The sequence below is a fragment of the Ovis canadensis genome, chromosome 6, assembly GCF_042477335.2.
Source record: "Ovis canadensis isolate MfBH-ARS-UI-01 breed Bighorn chromosome 6, ARS-UI_OviCan_v2, whole genome shotgun sequence".
Classification (NCBI taxonomy): Eukaryota; Metazoa; Chordata; class Mammalia; order Artiodactyla; family Bovidae; genus Ovis; species Ovis canadensis.
Window position 1 is genome coordinate 75,334,045 of NC_091250.1, and position 23,747 is coordinate 75,357,791.

The window sequence follows — 23,747 nt, forward strand, 5'->3', positions numbered from 1 at the left end:
AGGAAATTTGAATACACATTGGATTATACAGTATTTTATCAATATTAAACCTCCTGACTCTCATGAAAGCACTCTAGTTATATAAAAGAATATCCTTGTAATTAAGGAATACCTATGTATTAGATGTAAAGGAATGCAGTGTCTGCAAATTACTATCTATGGATCAAAAGAAAATACGTATGTAAAGTATGCACAAATGATAAAGTAAATGGTCAAAAATTAGGAATTTCACTAAATGGGATTTTAAAAGTTGTGTTATTATTTTTGAAACTTTTCTGTTAATTTGAAATTATATGAAATTAAAGGTAATATATATATATGTAAATGTAATAGCTGAGGTTCTTTTTTTTTTTTTTTTTTTTATTTTTTAAATTTTAAAATCTTTAATTCTCACATGCATTCCCAAACATGAACCCCCCTCCCACCTCCCTCCCCAAGCTGAGGTTCTTATTCAGGAGAATCAGAATTCTCAATGAGAGGAGTTATTTACTTTTTTAAAAGCTTTATTAAAGTGGAATGCCCACAGATTCTAAGTGGCCTGGGATAGTTAAGGTTTATGGTGGCTGTCTGAACAAAATTATTCATAGTGCCTTCTTTCAATCTCAAAAATACCTGTTTTGACAATCAATCATACAATTATTCTACACAGAAGTGATTTGGACATGTTCTCCTGACAAAGAACCAGTTCTTATTTCTTAGGCTTAGTATGGTAAACCTCCAATAAATGTGATTTAGATCCCAGTCAACAGGTGCACAAAAGATAATTTTGACATGGGGACTTCTCTAAATTCCTGAAACCATATTGCTCAGTTGCCAAATATACCTATGCATATAGGAATATTTTTGCTTTTAACTTACTTGAATTTACATGATAAAAATTTTCTCTATAAATATTTATCTGAGATTCTTGATTCAATTAGAAGAAGCAATAACCCTATCAACAGCAGTTAATTAGAAATGATTAAATAAATAATTGTATAAAGTATTCAAGAATCATTAAAAAAGTAACTTACTTGACAGCATTTGGATCCAAACTAGCATATAAATAATACAAGCATTTCATTCTCTCTTCTGTTTCCAGGTTGTGGGGGACAAGATACTGAGCAAAGATTTTCTCTACCAATAGTCTATGAAGCAAACAAACAAAGAGAAAAAAACCCCAAGTAACAAAATTATTGTTTTTCAGAAGCAAAAGCCATTTTATATTTTAACCACCTCATGCAAAGATACCATACCAATGGTGATACCGATGTGTGTAAATAAATGGAAAAGATCAGTATGTGATCAATGCTTTTCCTTGCAAGTATAGTTATTTTTAAATTTAGAGCTACAGTTATTACTTGTGGCTTTACACTTTGTCAGCCTGAAACATCTGTTCTAAAAGGGTTATGTTATATATTATTCCTAAGAACAGGATGCTAAGCCTGTTCCACCTGTTAGTCATCATCAGTCTGGAGCTATCAGAAATTATTTAACATTACAAATGAAGCTACGATCAAGAATTACTAATTTTCAAAAAATGTATCAATTTCCTCTGATTATAGTCTGGCTCCTTTCCCATGTTGTCATTTTGTAAAATCAAGGTGATCTTCCTTCATCATCCTGAAAATCAGCTTCTCTCATGCAGATCTGTCTTCACTGCACATTCTAAATTTCTTACCATATTTAAATATCCTCTTGCTAAGCTTATATTTATTACTCAACATCATTGGAATAAGGATTCTTATTATAAGGATTGTAATTATAAAATTATTCTTATTTAATCCTTATTAAATATAAGGACTCTTCATTAGCCAATGAAATACATAATCAATGTCAAAGTAGTCAGTCTAACTCAATAAAACACTGTGAAGTATTTTGCAAAAAAACAAAATTATTACTGTAATCCAATAGAGAATTATGAGTAACATTCAGAAAAGGAAAACAACATAAGTTCTCATCTCAAGAAAAGAATTTTCTATATATGGGGATGGAAGTTAGACTTACCAGGTGATCATTTGGCAATATATACAAATATAGAATCATTATGCTTATACACTTGAAAGATAATGCTATACGTAAATTATGCCTAAAAAAAACAATTATTATGCTAACTGATAATTCTGACTATAGTCTTATTTAAACATGATATGTCTAAACACGCAGAAAGTGATTTCTGAACTTAGAAACTAAGTACTATGAAAAAAATCAAACAGAAACCATATTAAAAAATTAAAAGCACTTATATATTCATCCATTTTACCAATATATGGAACTCACTTGTCATCGATGCTATTCTGATAATATATATGCAAAAGTTTGTCCTTTATCCAGGTGACTTTCTCTGCAGCTTCCTTTCCTGCTTCACCATGAAGACAGTATTTCTTATAAAGCTGAGCCAGACCCATCATAGCTTCTTTTCTTACTCGCCACTAGAAAATACAAAATTTACTAGATGAGCTAGATACCAAATTTTAGTATAACTGGCAAAAATGATTTCTTCCAACAGGTTGCAGATTTAGTGTGCATAGATTAGTATAATACTTATTTTCATAAAAGACAAATCACTTAAACAACAATTTTGATTATGTTTCTGTTTAGAAACCAGACTAGTTTCCAAATTATCCAGTGCCAATACTACTAGATCACCTATCAATTTTTTATTTTCTTCAAAGCCAAGCAACAATAAACCTTACAAAAAATCTTATTTGATTCTGTCTAAAAAAAAATTTGGCCAAGTTTTAGGAGTGATTAAAAAATAACAGAAAGTGTACAATTCAGTTTACAAACAAAAGCTGAATCATCTGGAATGTTCTTTCCTAGTTATATTCCTTTTGATATTAACTCAGAATAAGAAGAGCAAAATTGGGGCGGGAGGTTGGAGAGAGGTTCAAGAGGGAAGAGACATATGTATACCTATGGCTGATGCATGTTGATGTATGGCAGAAACCAAAATAATACTGCAAAGCAATTATCCTCCAATTAAAAAGAAAAAAGAGCAAAATTTGGTATCAAAATCTTAGAATTATAAAGTTGGAAAGCACCTTAGTGATAGTCTTAAGTGAATTTTATTACTTTGTAATCAAAAGGGCAAATCAATTACCTAGTCACACCCTAATCCATGAAAGACTCTGGGAGTTAAAGAGATTGGAGGGGTTTAAGAGGAGGGAAGAAAGGTGATCAGAGGAGGGTGGACAGAAAAAGAGATTATAAAAATCTAGAGTCAGAAAGACAAAAGAACAATATAATAATAACCACAAGGTACTTATCTCTAATAAATCAGAGTATACTTATCTTTGGTTTATTTAATACTTTCTTGAAATTTTCCTGGTATACTTTTCTCAATTTTAGATTATTTAGTAGGTGAAATGAAACTGTTCCCATATAGCAAGTAAAAGATGCCTTTTGACATTTCTAACATGAAACCAAAGAATGTAAGCAGCGAAATCGAAGATTTCAATTCATCCCCACTTTTTAGAGAAAACAAAATTTAGAAAGGCTATACTTTAGGTTATTTAATTCATTACACCAAAATAACAGTTCCTAAAACGTACAGTAGGCGTTATTAAGACCATATCATACAGTCTCAGTTAGCAAGAATCATTTACTCAGCTCATCCTGAAATTATAAACAGATACTGACAGAAGTAGAAGTGAAATGTTTCTAAAAGGAAGAAGTAATAAAAATGGCAATACTTGAAACCTGGTTTGGGGGCTGGGGAGGTGGTAATTAACAACTAAGCAATAGGGAGTGTTATTTCATTTAAATTAATGCCAAGGGGGAAAAACTCTTCAGATGGAGAATTAATGACACAGCTCAACAAGTTAAATGGTGTTTATATATCTCTGCCTCCTATGACTATTTCAAAGCAATTTAAAGAATGCATCTTGCTATATATTTCTATAGCAAGATACTGCTTTTCTATCTTGAAATTATAGCTAAACTGCATTAGTTTCAGGATGGTAGGAGATTTTTAAAACTGTGCTTCAAATAAAACAGCACACTTTTAAAGGCAACCTTTGTTCAGCCTGCCTTGCCTATATGTCTCTTATGGTTGACACTATTTCTTAGCAACTATTACTGTTCTTAGTACTACTTTCATCAACCCACATTTTAAACTGCATCCACATACAGGAAATTACACAAAGAGTAACGACTAAACATCATTTTGATGTTTAGCTTAGTATAGCAATATGGAAACACCACTTTTATGGGAAGTATGATATTCCAAGATAGGTACTTCTGCAAATGCTATTAAGGAACCAAATGGTGATGATCACTATTCTTCTGAAACTCATCATGTAAGTGAAAAGGTAAAACAAACCTTTAATTTTGCTGCTCATTTTGTAAAGGTGAGCTAAAAAACCCATACTGAAGATATGAAAAGCTATAGAATCCAATGTATTCGTTTGTAAAAATAATGAAAAGTTTGCAGAAATATATAAATTTTGAGCTCTTTATATTTGGTTATTGTATTAATTTGACTTTCAAGATAACTTTAAATATAAAATGATTTCTATTGTATTTTGCTAACAATGTAAACATAGTAAATTAAAAAAGAATAAAATTCCTCAGGTTTTACCCGTTTGTCCAGTGTTCTTTCTCTTACAAAGCCAAGTAGCTGATCATTCACTAAGGCAAGGTCTCTTTTGGCAGCAGTTATTATAGTAACAATAACATCATGACGAATAGCTTCTTCTGGATCATGGGATCGAACTTTCAAATATTCTGAAACAAAAAAAATTAAGCTAAATGTAAGCTATAATATTCATTATGTTCACAATAACAAAAAAAAACCCTAATGCTTTTATGTCTATATACTGGAACAATTGTAAAATGAGGCGTAAATTAAAATCATTCAATTTTTGAGGTGACAAGTACATAGTAACAAAATAAACTATATCATACTATTTGTTACTGAAGAGTCACATGTTAATAAATAATATATCAACTATTATGGAAAAGTCAAATCAATACCTGATTTGAAATCAAAGCAGCACCTGATTTATACAATACATATTAAAAGACTAAAAAAAAAAATACAATAAAAGTTCTTATAGCATTATACAGTATAAAATAACATTCTATGACCTCTAAACAAAATCCTAGATAATTATGATACGAACAAAGTTATTTCCTCTCCTTTGGCAAACACTTTATTTTTGGAAAAATTGATAAAAATTTGGTAAAAAATTTATTTTTGTTTGTGCTGGGTCCTTGTTGCTGTGCAGGCTTTTCTCCAGTTGCCCACGCAGAGGCTACTCTCTAGTTGTGCAAGCAGAGGCTATTCTCTAGTTGCAATTCTTGGTTCTAATTGTGGTAGCTTCTCCTGTTGTGGAGCACGAGCTATAGGGTCATGGGCTTCAGCAGTTGTGGCATGTGGACTCAGCAGTTGTGGCTCCCAGACTCTGGAGCATAGGCTGAGTAATTGTGGCACACAAGCTTAGCTGTTCTGTGGCATGTAGGATCTTCCTGGTCAGGGATTGACCTCTATCTCCTGTATGGGCATGCGGATTCCTTACCACTGAGCCACCAAGGCAGCCGGTAAACAGTATTTTGATTGCGGTGGTTTAGTCACTAAGTTGAGTCAGACTCTTGCAATCCCAGGAACAGCAGCCTACTAGGCTCCTCTGTCCATGGTATTTCCAAGAATACTGGAGTGCACTGACATTTCCTGATCCAGGGATCGAACATGAGTCTCCCGTACTGCAGGCAGGTTCTTTACAGCTGAGACTCCTTATATTGAGCCTGAAGCCCAAGTATTTTGATAGAAGCAATTTATTTGTTACAACCAAATAAGTAGGTTTAAATGCTTTATTTCAAGTGAAGAATGAGAAATTCTACTAATCTATTTCAGAAGAAATCACTTATCTACTTATTTTAAGGCGTGTTACTATACTTAATTATCACAGAGATATAATGATTTGTGCCCAAACTGGAACTCACAGGAAGAGTCTACTTCTTTAAACTATCATTTCAAAAAACTTCAAAGGATTACAATGTGAAGATTTCAAACTTAATTTTATTGTATAAACATGAAATCACTTACTAGTCCATGACTGTTAAGAGATCTGAAACAGTGTGCCAGAGTGAAACCTATTCAGAAACCGAAGTTAAAGTCAAAGGCCATGTTTAAAATATATTTGTGTGATTGTGTTCATATTTCAATAGACCAGACACCTTCCTTACCTGTGAGATCCTTTGCTAAATCTGGGTGATTCATTAAACAGTGACTGGCAAATTTCACACTTTCTAATCTCACAGGAACATGAATGTCATTAAATCTATACAGAAAAAGATTGCTAAATATTAGTCATGAGGCAAAATAACTATTTTCAAATAAGGTACATCAACAGTACATAAGGTATATAAACATTACATAAATATCTATTAAAAAAACAATGGTTACTGATTAGAAAATATGCTGGTTATTAAAATGACAGTTACATCATTCTGAAGGAAGAATATAAATTAAAAATTATATAATTTCACAACGTTTTCAACAACAATTTTTTTTTACAACAGGATTTTCACCATGCTAAAACAAAACAGTGTAAAACATCCCCCAACCCAAACTATGTATATTGGAGAGCCAAAAATTGTAGCTTAAAATTATGCCACAAAACAAAAAATAAATTTTCAAAATGCACAAAATCTATCTGAAAAAGTTTACAGGAGAAAAATGCTAGAAGAATGTGAGGTAGAAAGCAAGGGGAGCCCCGTCTCTCCCCTGGCCCCTCAGGCTGATTCGCCAAGATGACCAACACAAAGGGAAAGAGGCGGGGCACCCGCTACATGTTCTCCAGGCCTTTCAGAAAACATGGAGTTGTTCCTTTGGCCACATACATGCGAATCTACAGGAAGGGTGATATTGTAGATATCAAGGGAATGGGTACTGTTCAAAAAGGAATGCCCCACAAATTTACCATGGCAAAACAGGGAGAGTCTACAATGTTACCCAGCATGCTGTTGGCATCATTGTAAACAAACAAGTTAAGGGCAAGATTCTTGCCAAGAGAATTAATGTGCGTATTGAGCATATTAAGCACTCTAAGAGCCGAGATAGCTTCCTGAAACGTGCGAAGGAAAATGATCAGAAAAAGAAGGAAGCCAAAGAGAAAGGGACTGGGGTTCAGCTGAAGCGCCAGCCTGCTCCACCTAGAGAAGCACACTTTGTGAGGACCGATGGAAAGGACCCCGAGCTGTTGGAGCCCATCCCCTATGAATTCATGGCCTGATGGGTGTAAAAATAAAGACCTGGACTGTAAAAAAAAAAAAAAAAGAAAGAAAAGAAAGCAAGGGGAGACCCAGAGATAAGTACACACAATACATGTGTCATATTGCCTCACAGCAAAAAAAAGTTTCATGTGGCTGGAACCAACTTGTAATTGCCCTTTTTGCTGTTGCTGTTTAGTTGCTAAGTCATGTACAATTCTTTGCCACCCCACTGACTACAGTCCATCAGGCTCCTCTGTCCATGGGATATCCAGATAAGAAGACTGGAACGGGTTGCCTTTTCTTCTTCAGGGGATCTTCCTGACCCAGTGCTCAACCCCATATCTGCACTGACAGGCAAATTCTTTACTGCTGAGCCACCAGTATTCAGTTCAGTTCAGTCACTCAGTACTGCCCGACTCTTTGTGACCCCATGAACCACAGCATGCCAGGCCTCCCTGTCCATCACCAACTCCCAGAGTTTACACAAACTCATGTCCATTGAGTCAGTGATGCCATCCAGCCATCTCATCCTCTGTTGTCCCCTTCTCCTCCTGCCCTCAATCTTTCCCAGCGTCAGGGTCTTTTCAAATGAGTCAGCTCTTCGCATCAGGTGGCCAAAGTATTGGAGTTTCAGCTTCAGCATCAGTCCCTCCAATGAACACCCACTTCAAAAAGCATCAATTCTTCAGCACTCAGCTTTCTTTATAGTCCAACTCTGGCATCCATACATGACTACTGGAAAAACCATAGCCTTGACTAGACGGACCTTTGTTGGCCAAGTAATGTCTCTGCTTTTTAATATGCTGTCTAGGTTGGTCATAACTTTCCTTCTAAGGAGTAAGCGTCTTTTAATTTCATGGCTGCAGTCACCATCTGCAGTGATTTTGAAGCCCCAAAAAATAAAGTCGGCCATTGTTTCCCCATCTATTTGCCATGAAGTGATGGGACCAGATGCCATGATGTTAGTTTTCTGAATGTTGAGCCTTAAGCCAACTTTTCACTCTCCTCTTTCATCAAGAGGCTCTTTATTTTTACTTTTAAAAAATATTTCTTTATTTGGCTGAGCCAGGTCTTAGTTGCAGCATGTGGGATCTAGTTCCCTGATCAGGAACCGAACCCTGGTCCTCAGCATTAGGAGCACGGAGTCTTAGCCACTGGACCACCAGGGAAGTCCCCAAGAGGCTCTTTAGGTCTTCTTCACTTTCTGCCATAAGGGTGGTGTCACCTGCACATCTGAGGTTATTGATATTTCTCCCAGCAATCTTGATTCCAGCTTGTGCTTCTTCCAGCCCAATGTTTCTCATGATGTACTCTGCATATAAATTAAATAAGGAAGGTGACAATATTCAGCCTTGACGTACTCCTTTTCCTATTTGGAACCAGTCTGCTGTTCCATGTCCAGTTCTAACTGTTGCTTCCTGACCTGCATACATGTTTCTCAAGAAGCAGGTCAGGTGGTCTGGAATTCCCATCTCTTTCAGAATTTTTCAGTTTATTGTGATTCACACAGTCAAAGGCTTTGGCATAGTCAATGAAGCAGAAATAGATGTTTTTCTGGAACTCTCTTGCTTTTTCCATGATCCAGCAGATGTTGGCAATTTGATCTCTGGTTCCTCTGCCTTTTCTAAAACCAGCTTGAATGTCTGGAAGTTCACGGTTCACGTGTTCCTAAAGCCTGACTTGGAGAATTTTGAGCATTACTTTACTAGCATGTGAAATGAGTGCAATTGTGTGATAGTTTGCGCATTCTTTGGCATTGCCTTTCTTTCAGATTGGGATGAAAACTGACCTTTTCCAGTCCTGTGGCCACTGCTGAGTTTTCCATATTTGCTGGCATATTGAGTGCAGCACTTGCACAGCATCATCTTTTAGGATTTGAATCAGCTCAACTGGAATTCCATCACCTCCACTAGCTTTGTTTATAGTGATGCTTCCTAATGCCCACTTGACCTCACATTCCAGGATGTCTGGCTCTAGGTGAGTGATCACAGCATTGTGATTATCTGGGTCGTGAAGATCTTTTCTGTGCAGTTCTTCTGTGTATTCTTGCCACCTCTTCTCAGTATCTTCTGCTTCTGTTAGGTCCATACCATTTCTGTCCTTTATTGAGCCCATCTTTGCATAATACCCATTCTACTGTTTTCCTGTATTTCTTTGCACTGATCACTGAGAAAGGCTCTCTTATCTCTTTCTCTTCTTTGGAACTCTGTATTCAAATGGGTATATCTTTCCTTTTCTCCTTCGCTTTCTGCTTCTCTTATTTTCACAGTTGTTTGTAAGGCCTCCTCAGACAGCCATTTTGCTTTTTTGCACTTCTTTTTCTTGGGGATGGTCTTGATTCCTGTCTCCTGTACAATGTCACAAACCTCTGTCCATAGTTCATCAGGCACTTTGCCTATCAGATCTAGTCCCTTAAATCTATTTCTCACTTCCACTGTATAATCATAAGAGTTAGGGTTACAGAAAGAATTTAATAAGTATGAAACTCACTATGTAAATTTAGAACTTCATATAAGGATAAGCTGAGTAACTGAAATTTTAAATTTATTGGGCAATTTAAAAATATTAATTTTAAATAATGTGATTTTATTTACTTATTTTTTACCTTTTAATTTCCTCTACCCATTTTATTTTTTCCTCTCTCCACCTCCCTTTCTCTATGGCAAGTGTTTGTTCTCCTTAACTGTCTTTGTTTTGTTATGTTTGGTCATTTTTTTTTTTGGATTTCACACATAAGTGAAACCATACAGTATTTGTCCTTCTCTGTTTGACTTATTACCCTTAGCATAATTCTAAGTCCATCCATGTTGTCCCAAATGGGATTTCCTTCTTTATGGAGGGGTAAAGTTGCACCATGCATGTATATACCACATCTAGTTTATCCACTGATCTGTTGTTTGGGCAGCTGGGTTGCTCTCCTGTCTTGGCTATTATAAATAATGCCGGAGTAAACATGGAGCTAGCGCATCTACTGTTTTCTTCAGATAAATACCCAGGACTGTAATAGCTGGATCACATGATAGTGTCATTTTAAATTATCTGAGGAACCTCCATACTGTTTTTGATAGTGGCGGCACCAATTTACATTGCCACCAACAGTGCACAATGGTTCCCTTTTCTCCACATCTCTGCCAACACTTGTTATTTGTAGTCGTTTTGATAACAGCCATTCTGACAGGTGTGAGGTGCTATCTCACTGCAGTTTTGATTTGCACTTCCTTGATGATTAGTGATGTTGAGCATCTTTTTTTAAAAAATATTTATTTATTTTTAATTGATTGATGATCGGTTTACAACATTGGCTTGATTTCGGTCATACATCAACATGAATTAGCCAAAAGTATACAAATATCCCCTGATATTGAGCATCTTTTCATACGTCATCTTTGGAAAAATGTGTATCAGATCCTCTCCCATTTTTAAAACAGGTTGCTTGCTTCTTTGATGTTGACTTGAATGAGGTATTTATATATTTTAGATATTAACAGCTTATCATGTATATTATTTGGAAATACCCTCTCCCATTCAGTAGAATTGTTCATCCTAGTTCTGTGAAAAAGGCCATTGGGATTTTGATAAGGATTGCAATGAATCTGTTGATTGCCTTTAACAATGTTAATTATTTCAATCCATAGACAAAGTGTATCTTTCCAACTCTGTGTGTCACCTTTAGTTTGGTTTATCAGTATCTTACAGTTTTCCAAGTACAGTTATTTTGCCTCCTCAGGTAGGTTTATTCTGAGGTATTCTATTCTCTATGATGTGGCTGTAAATGGGATTATTTTCTTAATTTTTCTGATAGTTCATTGTTAGTGTACTCAGACGCAAAGATTTCTGTTTATTGATTTTTGTATACTACAACATACTCAAATTCATTTATGAATTCTAGTAGTTTTCTGATGGCATCTTTAGGATTTTCTATGTAGTATTACTTGTCATCTGCAAATAGTGAGATAGGACCTAACAGAGGCAGAAGATATTAAGAAGAGGTGGCAAGAATACACAGAAGAACTCTACAAAAATGGTCTTAATGACCAGGATAACCATGATGGTGTGGTCACTCACTTAGAGCCAGATATCCTGGAATGTGAAGTCTTAAGTGGCCATAGGAAGCACTGCTACAAATAAAGCTAGTGGAGGTGATGGAATTCCAGCTGAGCTCTTTAAAATCCTTAAAGATGATGTTAAAGTGCTGTACTCACTATGTCAGCAAATTTGGAAAACTCAGCAGTGGACACAGGACTGGAAAGGTCAGTTTTCATTCCAATCTCAGAGAAGGGCAGTGCCAAATAATGTTCAAACTACTGGACAGTTACGCTCATTTTGCAAGCAAGTAAGGTTATGCTCACGGGGTTGCAAAGAGTCGGATACGACAGAGCGACTGAACTGAATTGACCTGAAAGTTATGCTCAAAATCCTTCAAGCCAGGTTTCAGTAGTACATGAACAGAGAACTTCCAGATGTACAAGCTGGGTTTAGAAAAGTCAGGGGGATCAGAGATCAAATTGCCAACATTCACTGGATCATAGAAAAAGCAAGGGAATTCTAGAAAAACATCTATTTCTCCTTCATTGACTACATTAAAGCCTTTGACTGTGTGGATCACAATCAACTGTGGAATATTCTTAAAGAGATGGAAATACCAGACCACCTTTCCTGACTCCTGAGAAACCTGTATGCAGGTCAAAGAAGCAACACTTACAACTGGACATGGATAAAGGGGTTGGTTTAAAATTGGGAAAGGACTATGATAAGGCTATATATTGTTACTCTATTTAACTTGTATGTGGAGTACATCATGTGAAATGCTGGGCAGGATGAAGCACAAGCTGGATCAAGATTACCAGGAGAAATAGCAACAACCTCAGATATGCAGATGATTCCACTCTAATGGCAGACAGTGAAAAGGAACTAATGAGCCTCTTGATGAGGGTGACAGAGGCTAGTGAAAAACCTGGCTTAAAACGTAGCATTAAAAAAATTAAGATCATGGTACCTGGTCCCATCACTTCATTGCAAAGAAGGGGAAAAAGTAGAATCAGTAACAGATTTTATTTCCCTGGACTCCAAAACAGTGAAATTAACAGACGCAGCCATGAAATTAACAGACGCTTGCTCCTTGGAAGGACTTTCCTGGTGGCTCAGAGGTTAAAGTGTCTGCCTGGAATGCAGGGGGCCAGGGTTCGATCCCTGGATCGGAAAGATCCCCTGGAGAAGGAAATGGCAACCCACTCCAATACTCTTGCCTGGAGAATCCCATGGAGGGAGGAGCCTGGTAGGCTGCAGTCCATGGGGTCGCAAAGAGTCGGACACGACTGAGAGACTTTTGCTCCTTGGAAGAAAAGCTATGACAAACATAAACAGTGTATTAAAAAGCAAAGATATCACTTTGCTGACAAAGGTCTATATAATCAAAGGTATGGTTTTTCCAGTAGTCAGGCATGGATGTGAGAGTTGGACCATAAAGAAGGTTGAGTGCCAGAGAACTGATGCTTATGCTTTCTAACTGTATTGCCAGAGAAGACTCTTGAGAGTCCCTTGGACATCAAGGAGATCAAACCAATCTTAAAGGAAATAGGGCCTGAATATTCCACTGGAGGACTGAAGCTGCAGCTCCAATACTTTGGCCATGTGATACAAAGACCTGACTCATTGGAAAAGACCCTGCTGCTGGGGAAGATTGAAGACCAAAGGAGAAGAAGATGGCAGAAGATGAGAAGGTTAGATAGCATCACTGACTCAGTGGGCATGAGTCTGAACAAACTCCAGAAGATAATGCAAGACAGGTAAGCCTGGCACGCTGCAATCCATGGGGTTCCAAAGAGTTGGACACGACTTAGTGACTAAACAACAACAATTATCACTGACACAATTTCATTACTGGTAATTGATTTGTACATATTTTCTGTTTCTTCTTGGTTCAGTCATGGGAAACAATACATTTCCAGGAATTTGTTCATTTCTTCTAGGTTGTCTGCTTTGTTGACATATAATTGATCATAGATAAAAGTGAAAAGTGAAGTGAAGTCGCTCAGTCGTGTCCGACTCTTTGCGATCCCATGGAGTGTAGCCTACCAGGCTCCTCCGTCCATGGGATTCTCCAGGCAAGTATACTGGAGTGGGTTGCCATTTCCTTCTCCTGATCATAGATAATGTGACTTTAAACATTGAAAACATTTGTATTTTTGAAGTGATCATTTAATAAACACCTAAATATCCATGGCTGCCTACTTCCTTATCCAGAGACAACTGTCATATATTTTAATAAAATATTTCATTTAGGATTTATAATTTTCTAACTGCCAGAGAAAAGTGAGACTATTACTACTCGTGATCAAGTATCAAAACACTTATTATTAAATAATTAAGGGAAATAATCCAGTACAACAGATATGCTAAAAATACTTCTTTGTGTACATGAATAAGAGACCCATTACTAGGACACTAGTGAATGTGAAATTTTCAGTGTAAGAAGCCTATTACTGTTAATTTAGTTTTTATAAGTTATGCAAGTGAAAAATGGAGTCTTGCAGTTTTGTTTAAGTGTTTTTCATATATATTGTCAATCACAAGGACAGATACACTCGTCTATGTACTGACAAGCAGAACTGTTTCATTCCCTCTAAATTCTTATAAATTCAAGTGTAATTAATCAAATGGTCAGAATATATTCAAGACCTTCAAAACGGCCTGTTCTGAGCAAATAACTTAGAATATCATTATGTCAGTGTCTCCAATTTGTTATATATATGTAATTTATTTATTTGGCTACCTCAGGTCTTAGTGGCAGCATACAGGATCTTCACTGCATCATGGGGGCTTAACTGCTCTGTGTCATACGGGATCTCAGTACCCTGCCCAGGGACTGAACCCGTGTCCCTTGTACTGTGAGGTGGATTCTTAACCACTGGACCACCACGGAAGTCTCTTATTTATTTTAGTATTTAACAAAGCATTACTGTAACAATTATTATAGTGAGTTTACTTTAAGAAAAATTTTGGAGCCTGTTTCCTGAATCAGTTGAATTAGACAATGATGAATTTCAAATGTTCTCCAGAATATTAATAATATAAATTGACTTTTTAGTCAATGTTTGAAGTAAAGAAACATGTAAATGTAACACAAGAAAGCAATTTAATAAATTTCATAGATTTTCCAACCTTACCATCATGTTGAACAGAATACAATAATTCCAAGTTCTTTAGAAGGAACATTAAAAGCTTTGAGTAAAGAGCAGTGCTATTTTCCATTTCAAAATTAGACAATACTGAATTGTTTAAAACACACATCTTGCTACCAGATAAGCTATGTATCTAAAGGATAAGCACCAGTAAATAAACTGTTTGAGTGAAATATGGCATGGACTGGACCATGATGTCTTCAGTATCATGATTTATTTAAAAATTTTAAGACTCTGCAGATCTTCAAATGTTTATTCTAATGACATCATTTTAGCACACACAAGAAAGATTAAAATCTGTTATGTGGGTAAATAAAAGCTTTCTTCATAAAAAATTCCTCTTCAGTTTACTCTCCAAGAGAGACAGTAACATTGGTATTAAAAAAACATATATCGACATTTGATATATGTGGTTTCAATCAGGTGTGCCATACTGACTAGCCTCCAAAACATAAAAGTCCACAGAATTGTATTCTCTTACCGTCCAAGAAAACACTGCCACAGAGGACGATTCTGTGTTGCTAAATCGGAATCTTTAGAACCAAACAATTTAGCTAAAAGTCGAACAACAGCTAATCGTTCTTCTCCATCATTGCTCTAAGGGAAAAAAGAAAATAAATAAAGCCTGAGTTATTCATCAGATTATAAAAAATAAATAAAATAGCCCCAAGGAGCTGCAATTTCACTATTTTTGCTTATAATGATGAAAACTTTAAAATATCATATTCTCTCATTTACTATGTAGAAGTTGATTTAATTCCACGTTAGATCATCAGGTCCTTTGCTCTTATTTCATTCCCTCTCAACTGTTAATTTATGCCTGTTTCTCTGCTTGCTTGCAATCTGCAAAGATGCTGGAGAAATATGAAGATAATGATTTAATTCTAACATTCCCTAAGAGTTCTAGAAAAAATTCTGTGAATGGAAGACCTACAAATAATTTCTGCCCTACAATTTCATCTCCAACATCTGCCTTTTAAAAAGGCAGAAATTTATCTAAGAATACAGAAAACATAAAAATCAATGGCCTTGGGTTATACATATTGTATCAAGAGAGACTATATAGAAATAACATTAACTAAGGTGCTAAATTTTTAAAAAAAGGGAATTAAGGAATCTATAAAAAAATTCTTGTGCACCTACTGCTAAAGTATGCCTATGAAAATATCAAATTGTATCAATGAAGCAGAGAGGGTACAAGATGAAGAGTAATTGAGGACAACTGTGGTAGAGAAAAGCTCATAACCCATTTAAGGTACTACTACTCAAGTTGTAGCCAAACATGTTATCAAATCATCTGATTTTTTTTTTTTTAAGAAAATGTATAATCTGGAGTTTTCAACAGTTTGATTTTAAAATTTATTCATTTACTCAATGTTATCAACTTTTTAAAAAGAGAAAATTATTTGCATGACATTTTGAAATAAAATTTATCAAATAAAACATTTTTGGGAGGCCAGATTCAGCTCTTAACTTCTGATGTAAGTAAATGAACTTATGGAAGAATGGGGTATGGACAACCAATGTAGCTTAAACTTCATTCTGTTTACATTAAGCTTACACACTGAAGTCTAGTTCCTAATCCATTCCCACCATCTATTACAGCAGCCTTGTTTAAGGATTAAAGAGGCTTGACTTTCATATTCAAACTCTATATATAGACTGGGAGAAAATATTTTAATGCCTTATACATAGAAATAATTTGATATGGAACCACTCTTAGACTGTTGTTGAAATAAACCCATTATTAAAAAACAAAACAAAACTTTGTTCTCTGTGTAACATTTTCCGTACAACAGTTTCTGAGAAACCTAGTAAAATGTCTTTCATATGTGAACAGCAAATTCTTGTCATAAAACAAAATGGACAAATCTTATACCTGTTTTAAGAGTGTGAAATCAGAGTTCGAATTCCAAATACATTTTAACTGTGTAAATGGACAAAATAATTTATCTTAAATTTTTCATAATAATTTATCTTATGTTTTTTATAACTTAAAAACTCAAAATTGTAGTGTTGGTCCTAAATATACCATAGGCTGATATAAGGATTAAATAAAATACTGGATATTAAAAAAAATCTTTCAAAAATTCCAGAATATCAAGCAAAATGTATGATGTTCTTTTCTAAAGTTTAACAAGGAGAAAGGACTGAGTGTTAAGATTTTTGTATTTTTTGAGGTGTTATGAATTTGTTTAGTTGGCTATTTAAAAAACAATAGTAAATAAAAACTTCCAGATATGCTCAAGTCATCATGTAAAATTTTTGTCCTTGATTTATACTATTAAAGGGCCAAATAGTTAAAATCAAGATCCTTTGAGTACTGAGTCTGATATCATTTGATGTTCTAAAATATATACATATAATAATAGGCATCATTTAATAACATTTTATACATTTTGGGGATAACTCCATTTTTCATATCTATTATTTGTATCACTGTGTTTATCAGGCATTTAACAATTAAGTAAATTATAATTTTAATTGCAATGAAAAACTCTATCACTGAGATGAGAGTCTCTGTTTTACTCAAATGATTAAAAAAAAATGTATACCTTAACTAAATATAAGATAATTGAACTCACATTTTATTCTTTTACAGTTAAAGGAAAACAATATAACATATATGTTTCTCTCAAAAGTTAAAGAGCTTAGAAATTATAGTCAGTCTTACCTTCAGTTTGAATTCAAGCTGCGGCATGACAGATAATAATAAATGGGGATCTATAGCAAAAAGTTCCTGAATCAGATCAAATACATGTTCCGACAAATCACTTACTGATGATCTTCCCAGCACCAGTACTTGATTGAAAAACTAAAGGAGACAGAAACAAAATATCCATTTCATTTAAAAACTTGGATTGGCTTTTTATAAATGTGTTAAAAGAAAACTATATAATTAGGCATTCCATATACAAGTGAGGAAGATTAAAAAAGAACAGATGTTTCAATTACTAATATATATAATAGGATAGTCACCAAAACAAAACAAATCTCCAAATATCAAATTATGACTGTTATATGAAAAATTTTTTAAGTAATTGAGTTGTTACCTTTCTTTCAAATTAGGATGACAATTCTAGGAATGAATTGTTATTAAAAAAAAAACAATTTAAATAGTTTATTTAATCCATTATAGAGGATTTTATAGAGAAATTTCTTTATAGCAGACAAAAAATTTTAAATGACTAACTCTTTTGGATTTTTGAGTAATTTCTTTACTGGGGCTTCCCAAGTAGCACAGTGGTAAAGAATTCACCTGCCAGTGCAGGAGACTCAAGAGATGTTTGTTTGATCCCTGGGTTGGGAACAACCCCTGAGGTAGGAAATGCCACTCCAATACTCCTGCCTGGAAAATTCCATCGACAGAAGAGCATGGCAGGCTATAGTCCATGAGGTCACAGAGTTGGACATGACTAAGCAACTGAGCATATGTGCACACATACACATTTTTTTCTATGTAAATTTAGCAATAAAGAATAACTGAAGGTGGAGGATCAGTTGCTTTTTTTCCCAAAAATACCCAGAAAGAGACTTCCCTAGCAGGATAGTGATAAGAATCCGCCTGCCAAGGGTCACAGGTTCAATCCCTGGTCCAGGAAGATTCCACATGCTGTGGAGCAACTAAGCCTGTATGGCACCATTACTGATCCTATGAGCCTTGACTGCTGATCCCGTGCACCCTAACGCCTGTACTTCACAACAAGAGAAGCCACTGCAACAAGAAGCCCACAAACTACAGCCATGAGTTGAGCCCATTTGCTGCAACTAGAGAAAACCTGGGAGAAGGCAACAGCAACCCACTCCAGTACTCTTGCCTGGAAAATCCCATGGACGGAGAAGCCTGGTAGGCTGCAGTCCATGGGGTCGCTACGAGTCAGACACAACTGAGCAACTTCACTTTCACTTCTCACTTTCATGCACTGGAGAAGGAAATGGCAACCCACTCCAGTATTCTTGCCTGGAGAATCCCAAGGACAGCAGAGCCTGGTGGGCTGCCATCTATGGGGCTGCACAGAGTCAGACACAACGGAAGCGACTCAACAGCAGCAGCAGAGAAAGCTTGAACACTGCAACAAAGACCCAGCGCAGCCAAAAAGAACCCCAGAAAGTAAAAAACATTTTAACTCAGAGGACAAAGAGAAGGAAAAGGTGATGATACAAAGGCTGATAATTTAAAAGCATTCTAGGAAGAAGAAACAAAGAGAATATAATATCAAAGCACAAATTAAAAGATATCTCCACTCTTGCTAGCAAAATTAAATTAGAAAAAAACTTTTAAAATGTAAAAATGCTACAGAGGCAATTGTATGCAACTGATCTGAGCATGTTTTTGGTAGTATCATCAAATGATAAATTTCTTTTGAAAGATAACACATATTAAGAGTTAGAAAATATTATGAAGAACTGGACAAGAATAAGGAAAAGAGTTTTAACAAAATTTACAACTATACATACACATATGAGTAATTCTGGAAGGATATATGAAAATCTATTGGTGATGGCTATTTTTGAGAAGTGAGAAAAAGATATTTGAGACTGAAGAAAGACAAATTTCACTGTATACACTTTTACGATACTTGAGAAAACTTTTTTAAACCATGCTTAAATATTCAGTAAATTAAGTAATACTAATAATTCATAACATTTAAATTAATATACTTAGACTTTTATATGCAGAAAACAATTCAACAGTAAATAAATACTACATTCACAAAGACTGTACTAAAGAAAACACTGAAAAAAACCTAAATGCAAGGCAAGAGGGAAATGATTAGGTAAATTATATATGAATTCAAAGGAATACTTACAATCATTCTCGTCATAAATAAAAAGATGATGTAAAAAAAATGATGTCAAGATGTGGAAACATAAATGAACAATTCAAAGTTTTATATAAAGTGTGAAACAACAGGTAAGAATCGGAGGAATGTTCAATAATGAACTTGTTACATTAAGGCAGCACAATTCTAATTTCTTTTCAGAATTACTTTATTGACTTTTTAGTAAAAACAAAACATAGTAAAAGTAGACAAAAGTAAAAAGACAACTTACTACTCTATTAACAACTATTTAAGAGGGAAAGCCAAAAAGGTTCAGAAGAATGGTTTAGAGACATGAGGAAGGAACTATATAGACAGAGAGCCACAGAAAAAGATGAAGGGAGAAAGTGAAAAAGATCAGCATAGCCAGGAGATAAAAAGATAAAATACAAAGAAGAAAGGGTGGGAATTGCAGACCTAACATCCTCTATCTTGTGCCATTTAAAAACAATGTCTATAAGCTTATAAAGTTATGCTGCATTTGGTTACATTTGGACATATCAGTTCTCTTATATATTTCTCCTAAATAGATGAAACTGTTTACAGGCTAAATAAGCCTTTATGTGAAGAGTTCTAATAAACTCGTACCTTTATGGATTAAGAACTACAAAATTACAGAAAAAAGACAGGCAGAAATACCTACATTGGCAATGCATGCTTCAATAGTCTGGACTGTCCTTTTCAATAGGACTTTTGCGAGGTCAAAGGACTGTTTATTTAAGTTCTGAAACACAAAAAATATGCAAAGTTACAAATGAATTAATGAATTTACAAGATAATACCACTAGAACATCAAAGTCTTCAAAGTTCAGAAAATATGGAGCAAAAAATATAACTGAACCACATTCAAGGTTTTACCCAATATCCACTAGTCAAGAGGTCATAAATGTAGAAGTTGCAAATAGCACAACCATGAATCAAAAACTGAAATACAAAGAAATAAAAAAACACAGTAGGTAATTAGCCAAAAGCTCAACCCTATATTAAGTTTAGCTTTACTAAATCTAAGACTTTTAGGTTTTGTTAACCGGGAGTTGGTGATGGACAGGGAGGCCAGGCGTGCTGCAGTCCATGGGGTCACAAAGAGTCAGATACAACTGAGGGACTGAACTGAACCAATCTGAATTGGCAATCAGCCATTTATCCCTAACACACACACATTATCCTCAGTATTTCACTGTCTAATCAATGTCTGTTCTGAGGAAGAGTGGACCTGCAAAGTGCTTCAAGCAAAATTCTCAGTTATATTTCTGAAATGCTAACTACTGCCTTCATTCCTCAAGATTCCCAATGCATGGTAATAAACTAAAGGGTTTGAGCTGCCATCTTGCATCTCTGCGTGTGTGCACCTAACCTCAGCTGGTCCGCCCAAGACCACCTGAGCGCCACCCCTAGTCCCCCGCACGGCCCCATTTCCACTCCAGCAAGATGAAAGAAACTATCATGAACCAGGAGAAACTCGCCAAACTACAGGCACAAGTGCGCATTGGTGGGAAAGGAACTGCTCGCAGAAAGAAGGTGGTTCATAGAACAGCCACAGCAGATGACAAAAAAATTCAGTTCTTTTTTAAAAAGTTAGGGGTAAACAGTATCTCTGGTACTGAAGAGGTGAATATGTTCACAAATCAAGGAACAGTGATCCACTTTAACAACCCTAAAGTTCAGGCATCTCTGGCAGCAAACACTTTCACCATTACGGGCCACGCTGAGACAAAGCAACTGACAGAAATGCTCCCCAGCATCTTAAACCAGCTTGGTGCCGACAGTCACACCAGTTTAAGGAGACTGGCTGAAGCTCTGCCCAAATATCCGTGGATGGAAAAGCACCACTTGCCACTGGAGAGGAGGATGATGATGAAGTTCCAGATCTTGTAGAGAATTTTGATGAGGCTTCCAAGAATGAAGCAAACTGAATTAAGTTAACTTCTGAAGAAGATAAATCTTGAAGAAGTTACTGGGAGCTGCTATTTTATGACTGCTTTTTAAAATTTTGTTCATGGATCTGATAAAATCTAGATCTCTAATATTTTTAGGCCTAAGCCCCTGGACACTGCAGCTCTTTTCAGTTTTTGCTTATATACAATTTATTCTTTCCAGCTAATAAAGCTGAAGAACCCTAAGAATAAAGTTTGAGACAAAGATAAATAAAATTCTTTGCCTAGTATATGGTTTTATTTTTTATTTCATTGATACCAATTTGTACACAGAAGGCAAAATTGTTTATAGAAAGCTAATCATGGCATGTAATATGACTGATATTCATGAATGCAATCTGATTAAAGATTTAAAATGACAGTATAAAAATTAGTTAATTAATTAATTAAAGGGTCTGAGGAAGCCTGTGAAAAGATATATTTTTAAAAAGTTATTAAAAATGGAATCCTTGTGTTGAAAAGTACCTATTAACATCTCTATACTTCGCAGTTTTAGACCAAACAGATTCATTCACCACCATCTTGCACTTATCTCCAAAAAAAGGCAAGGATATCCTATACCTTAGGTTAGTAGTCAGCAAAATTTTTATGCAAAGAGGCAGATGGTAGATATGTATTTTAGGCTTTATTGGCCAGCCATATCGTCACTGCTGCAACTACACACCTCTGGTTGTTGCAGCAGGAAAGCAACCATAGATGCAATAAAAACAAATAAGCATGGTTGTGTGCAAATAAAACTTTATGTACATAAACAGGCAGTGGGCCAGATTTGGTCTACAAGCCATAGCTTCCTGACACTTGGTCCAGGTTTTTATTCCATTTCCAAAAGAATAAGATTAGCTCAAAATTAAGGCAATCTTGGAGGAACAGGTGAGGGAGATTAACAGATACAAACTTCCACCTGCAAAATCAATGAGTTACAGATATGAAATGTACAGTGTGGGGAATACAATCAATAACTATGTAAATCTTTATATGCTGATACACTGTAACTAGATTTAGGTGATTATTTCAAACTGTAGAGAAAATACTGTGTAACCACAACTAAAGAAGAGTTATGTAGATCAATTATACTTCAAAAACTAACTCATAAAAAAAGAGATCAGATTTGTAGTTAAGGCAGGGGGTGGGGAGGCAGAATTAGATGAAGGCAGTCAAAAGGTACTTCCAACTAAGAGGTAAGTACTAGTGATATAAACATGATAAATCTTTTTAAAAACAGCTATATGTTATATGTGAATGAAATTCATTAATAAATCCTAAAACATTTCATTTGCAAGAAAAACACTTTTTCTCTGTTTCTTTAATTTTTGCAGCTATGAGATAATGGATGTTCACTAAACGTTTCATGTTTAAATGAAATAAATGATTTCATACTGCAGATGGTGACTGCAGTCATGAAATTAAAAGACGCTTACTCCTTGGAAGGAAAGTTATGACCAACCTAGACAGCATACTCAAAAGCAGAGACATTACTTTGCCAACAAAGGTCCATCTAATCAAGGCTACAGTTTTTCCAGTGGTCACGTATGGATGTGAGAGTTGGACTGTGAAGAAAGCTGAGCGCTGAAGAATTGATGCTTTTGAATTATAGTGCTGGAGAAGACTCTTGCAAGTCCCTTGGACTGCAAGGGGATCCAACCAGTCCATCCTAAAGGAGACCAGTCCTGGGTGTTCATTGGAAGGACTGATACTGAGGCTGAAACTCCAATACTTTGGCCACCTCATGTGAAGAACTGACTCATTGGAAAAGACTCTGATGCTGGGAAGAATTGGAGGCAGGAGCAGAAGGGGACGACAGAGGATAAGATGGCTGGATGGCATTACTGACTCAATTGACAAAAGTTTGAGTGAACTCTGGGAGTTGGTGATGGACAGGGTGGCCTGGCGTGCTGCGATTTGTGGGGTCGCAAAGAGTCGGACATGACTGAGCAACTGAACTGAATGTAGGTAAACTTATACAGTGCTGTATATCATTTATATCTTGACAAAACTAAGAAAACCTTTATATTTCCCAAAAAGGCATAGTTCTACTCATTAAAAATACACTCTAACTAGAATACAAACACCAAATACCCTATGACTCACAAAGTTTTTCCTTTCTTATTTGCCTAACATATATAACCTCTTTGCCATACTCTCAAAATTTTGACCTATTACAGACTCATTTGAATTTTTAAAAAATGTAAATAATATATCAGTCAGGAAAAGAATTTATAATTGGTTGCATCTTATTGTGAATAGTATAATTAGATATGTATTTATCAGACCTCTGATGACAAGTCACTGAACAATTAGAGGAAAAGAGCAGGAAAGTAAGTACCAACAGTAGGATAGGCCTGAGTGCACATCAGTGGTGGACCTGGAGTGGGGGAAGCCAAGTCCTTCACTTTCTTAGGGGGAGCTAGCAGAAAGAAACAGAAAAAGGAAATGGAGAATAGACTGCTCTTAAACATCCTTTTCCCCTTAACATTAACCATATAGTTCTGCTTTTGCCAAATCATTTTCTGAAAGTGCCTAAGAAAAATGTAGGACATGGGTTCTAAGGAGAAATACCAATTCCTACACTCTGTATCTGTTCAGCTCAGTTCAGTCGCTCAGTAGTGATCGAC

The 23,747-nt window shown here is 35.5% G+C and overlaps 1 protein-coding gene and 2 pseudogenes across 2 annotated transcripts in view; 2 read left to right on the plus strand and 1 right to left on the minus strand.

Annotated features, from left to right (window-relative positions):
* PDS5A (PDS5 cohesin associated factor A) overlaps positions 1-23,747 on the minus strand; it is a 123,068-nt gene that overhangs the window by 52,039 nt on the left and 47,282 nt on the right. For both annotated transcript variants that reach the window (XM_069593928.1, XM_069593929.1), the window contains exons 7-13: positions 19,845-19,925; positions 17,053-17,193; positions 14,860-14,975; positions 6,169-6,263; positions 4,562-4,707; positions 2,260-2,411; positions 1,014-1,127 (exon numbers count right to left, since the gene is read on the minus strand). In XM_069593928.1, the coding sequence (XP_069450029.1) occupies positions 1,014-1,127; positions 2,260-2,411; positions 4,562-4,707; positions 6,169-6,263; positions 14,860-14,975; positions 17,053-17,193; positions 19,845-19,925 (845 nt within the window). The remainder of the gene's footprint in view (positions 1-1,013; positions 1,128-2,259; positions 2,412-4,561; positions 4,708-6,168; positions 6,264-14,859; positions 14,976-17,052; positions 17,194-19,844; positions 19,926-23,747) is intronic.
* LOC138442499 (large ribosomal subunit protein eL21-like) lies at positions 6,704-7,232 on the plus strand (annotated as a pseudogene).
* Positions 20,621-21,133, plus strand: LOC138442498 (transcription factor BTF3 pseudogene; annotated as a pseudogene).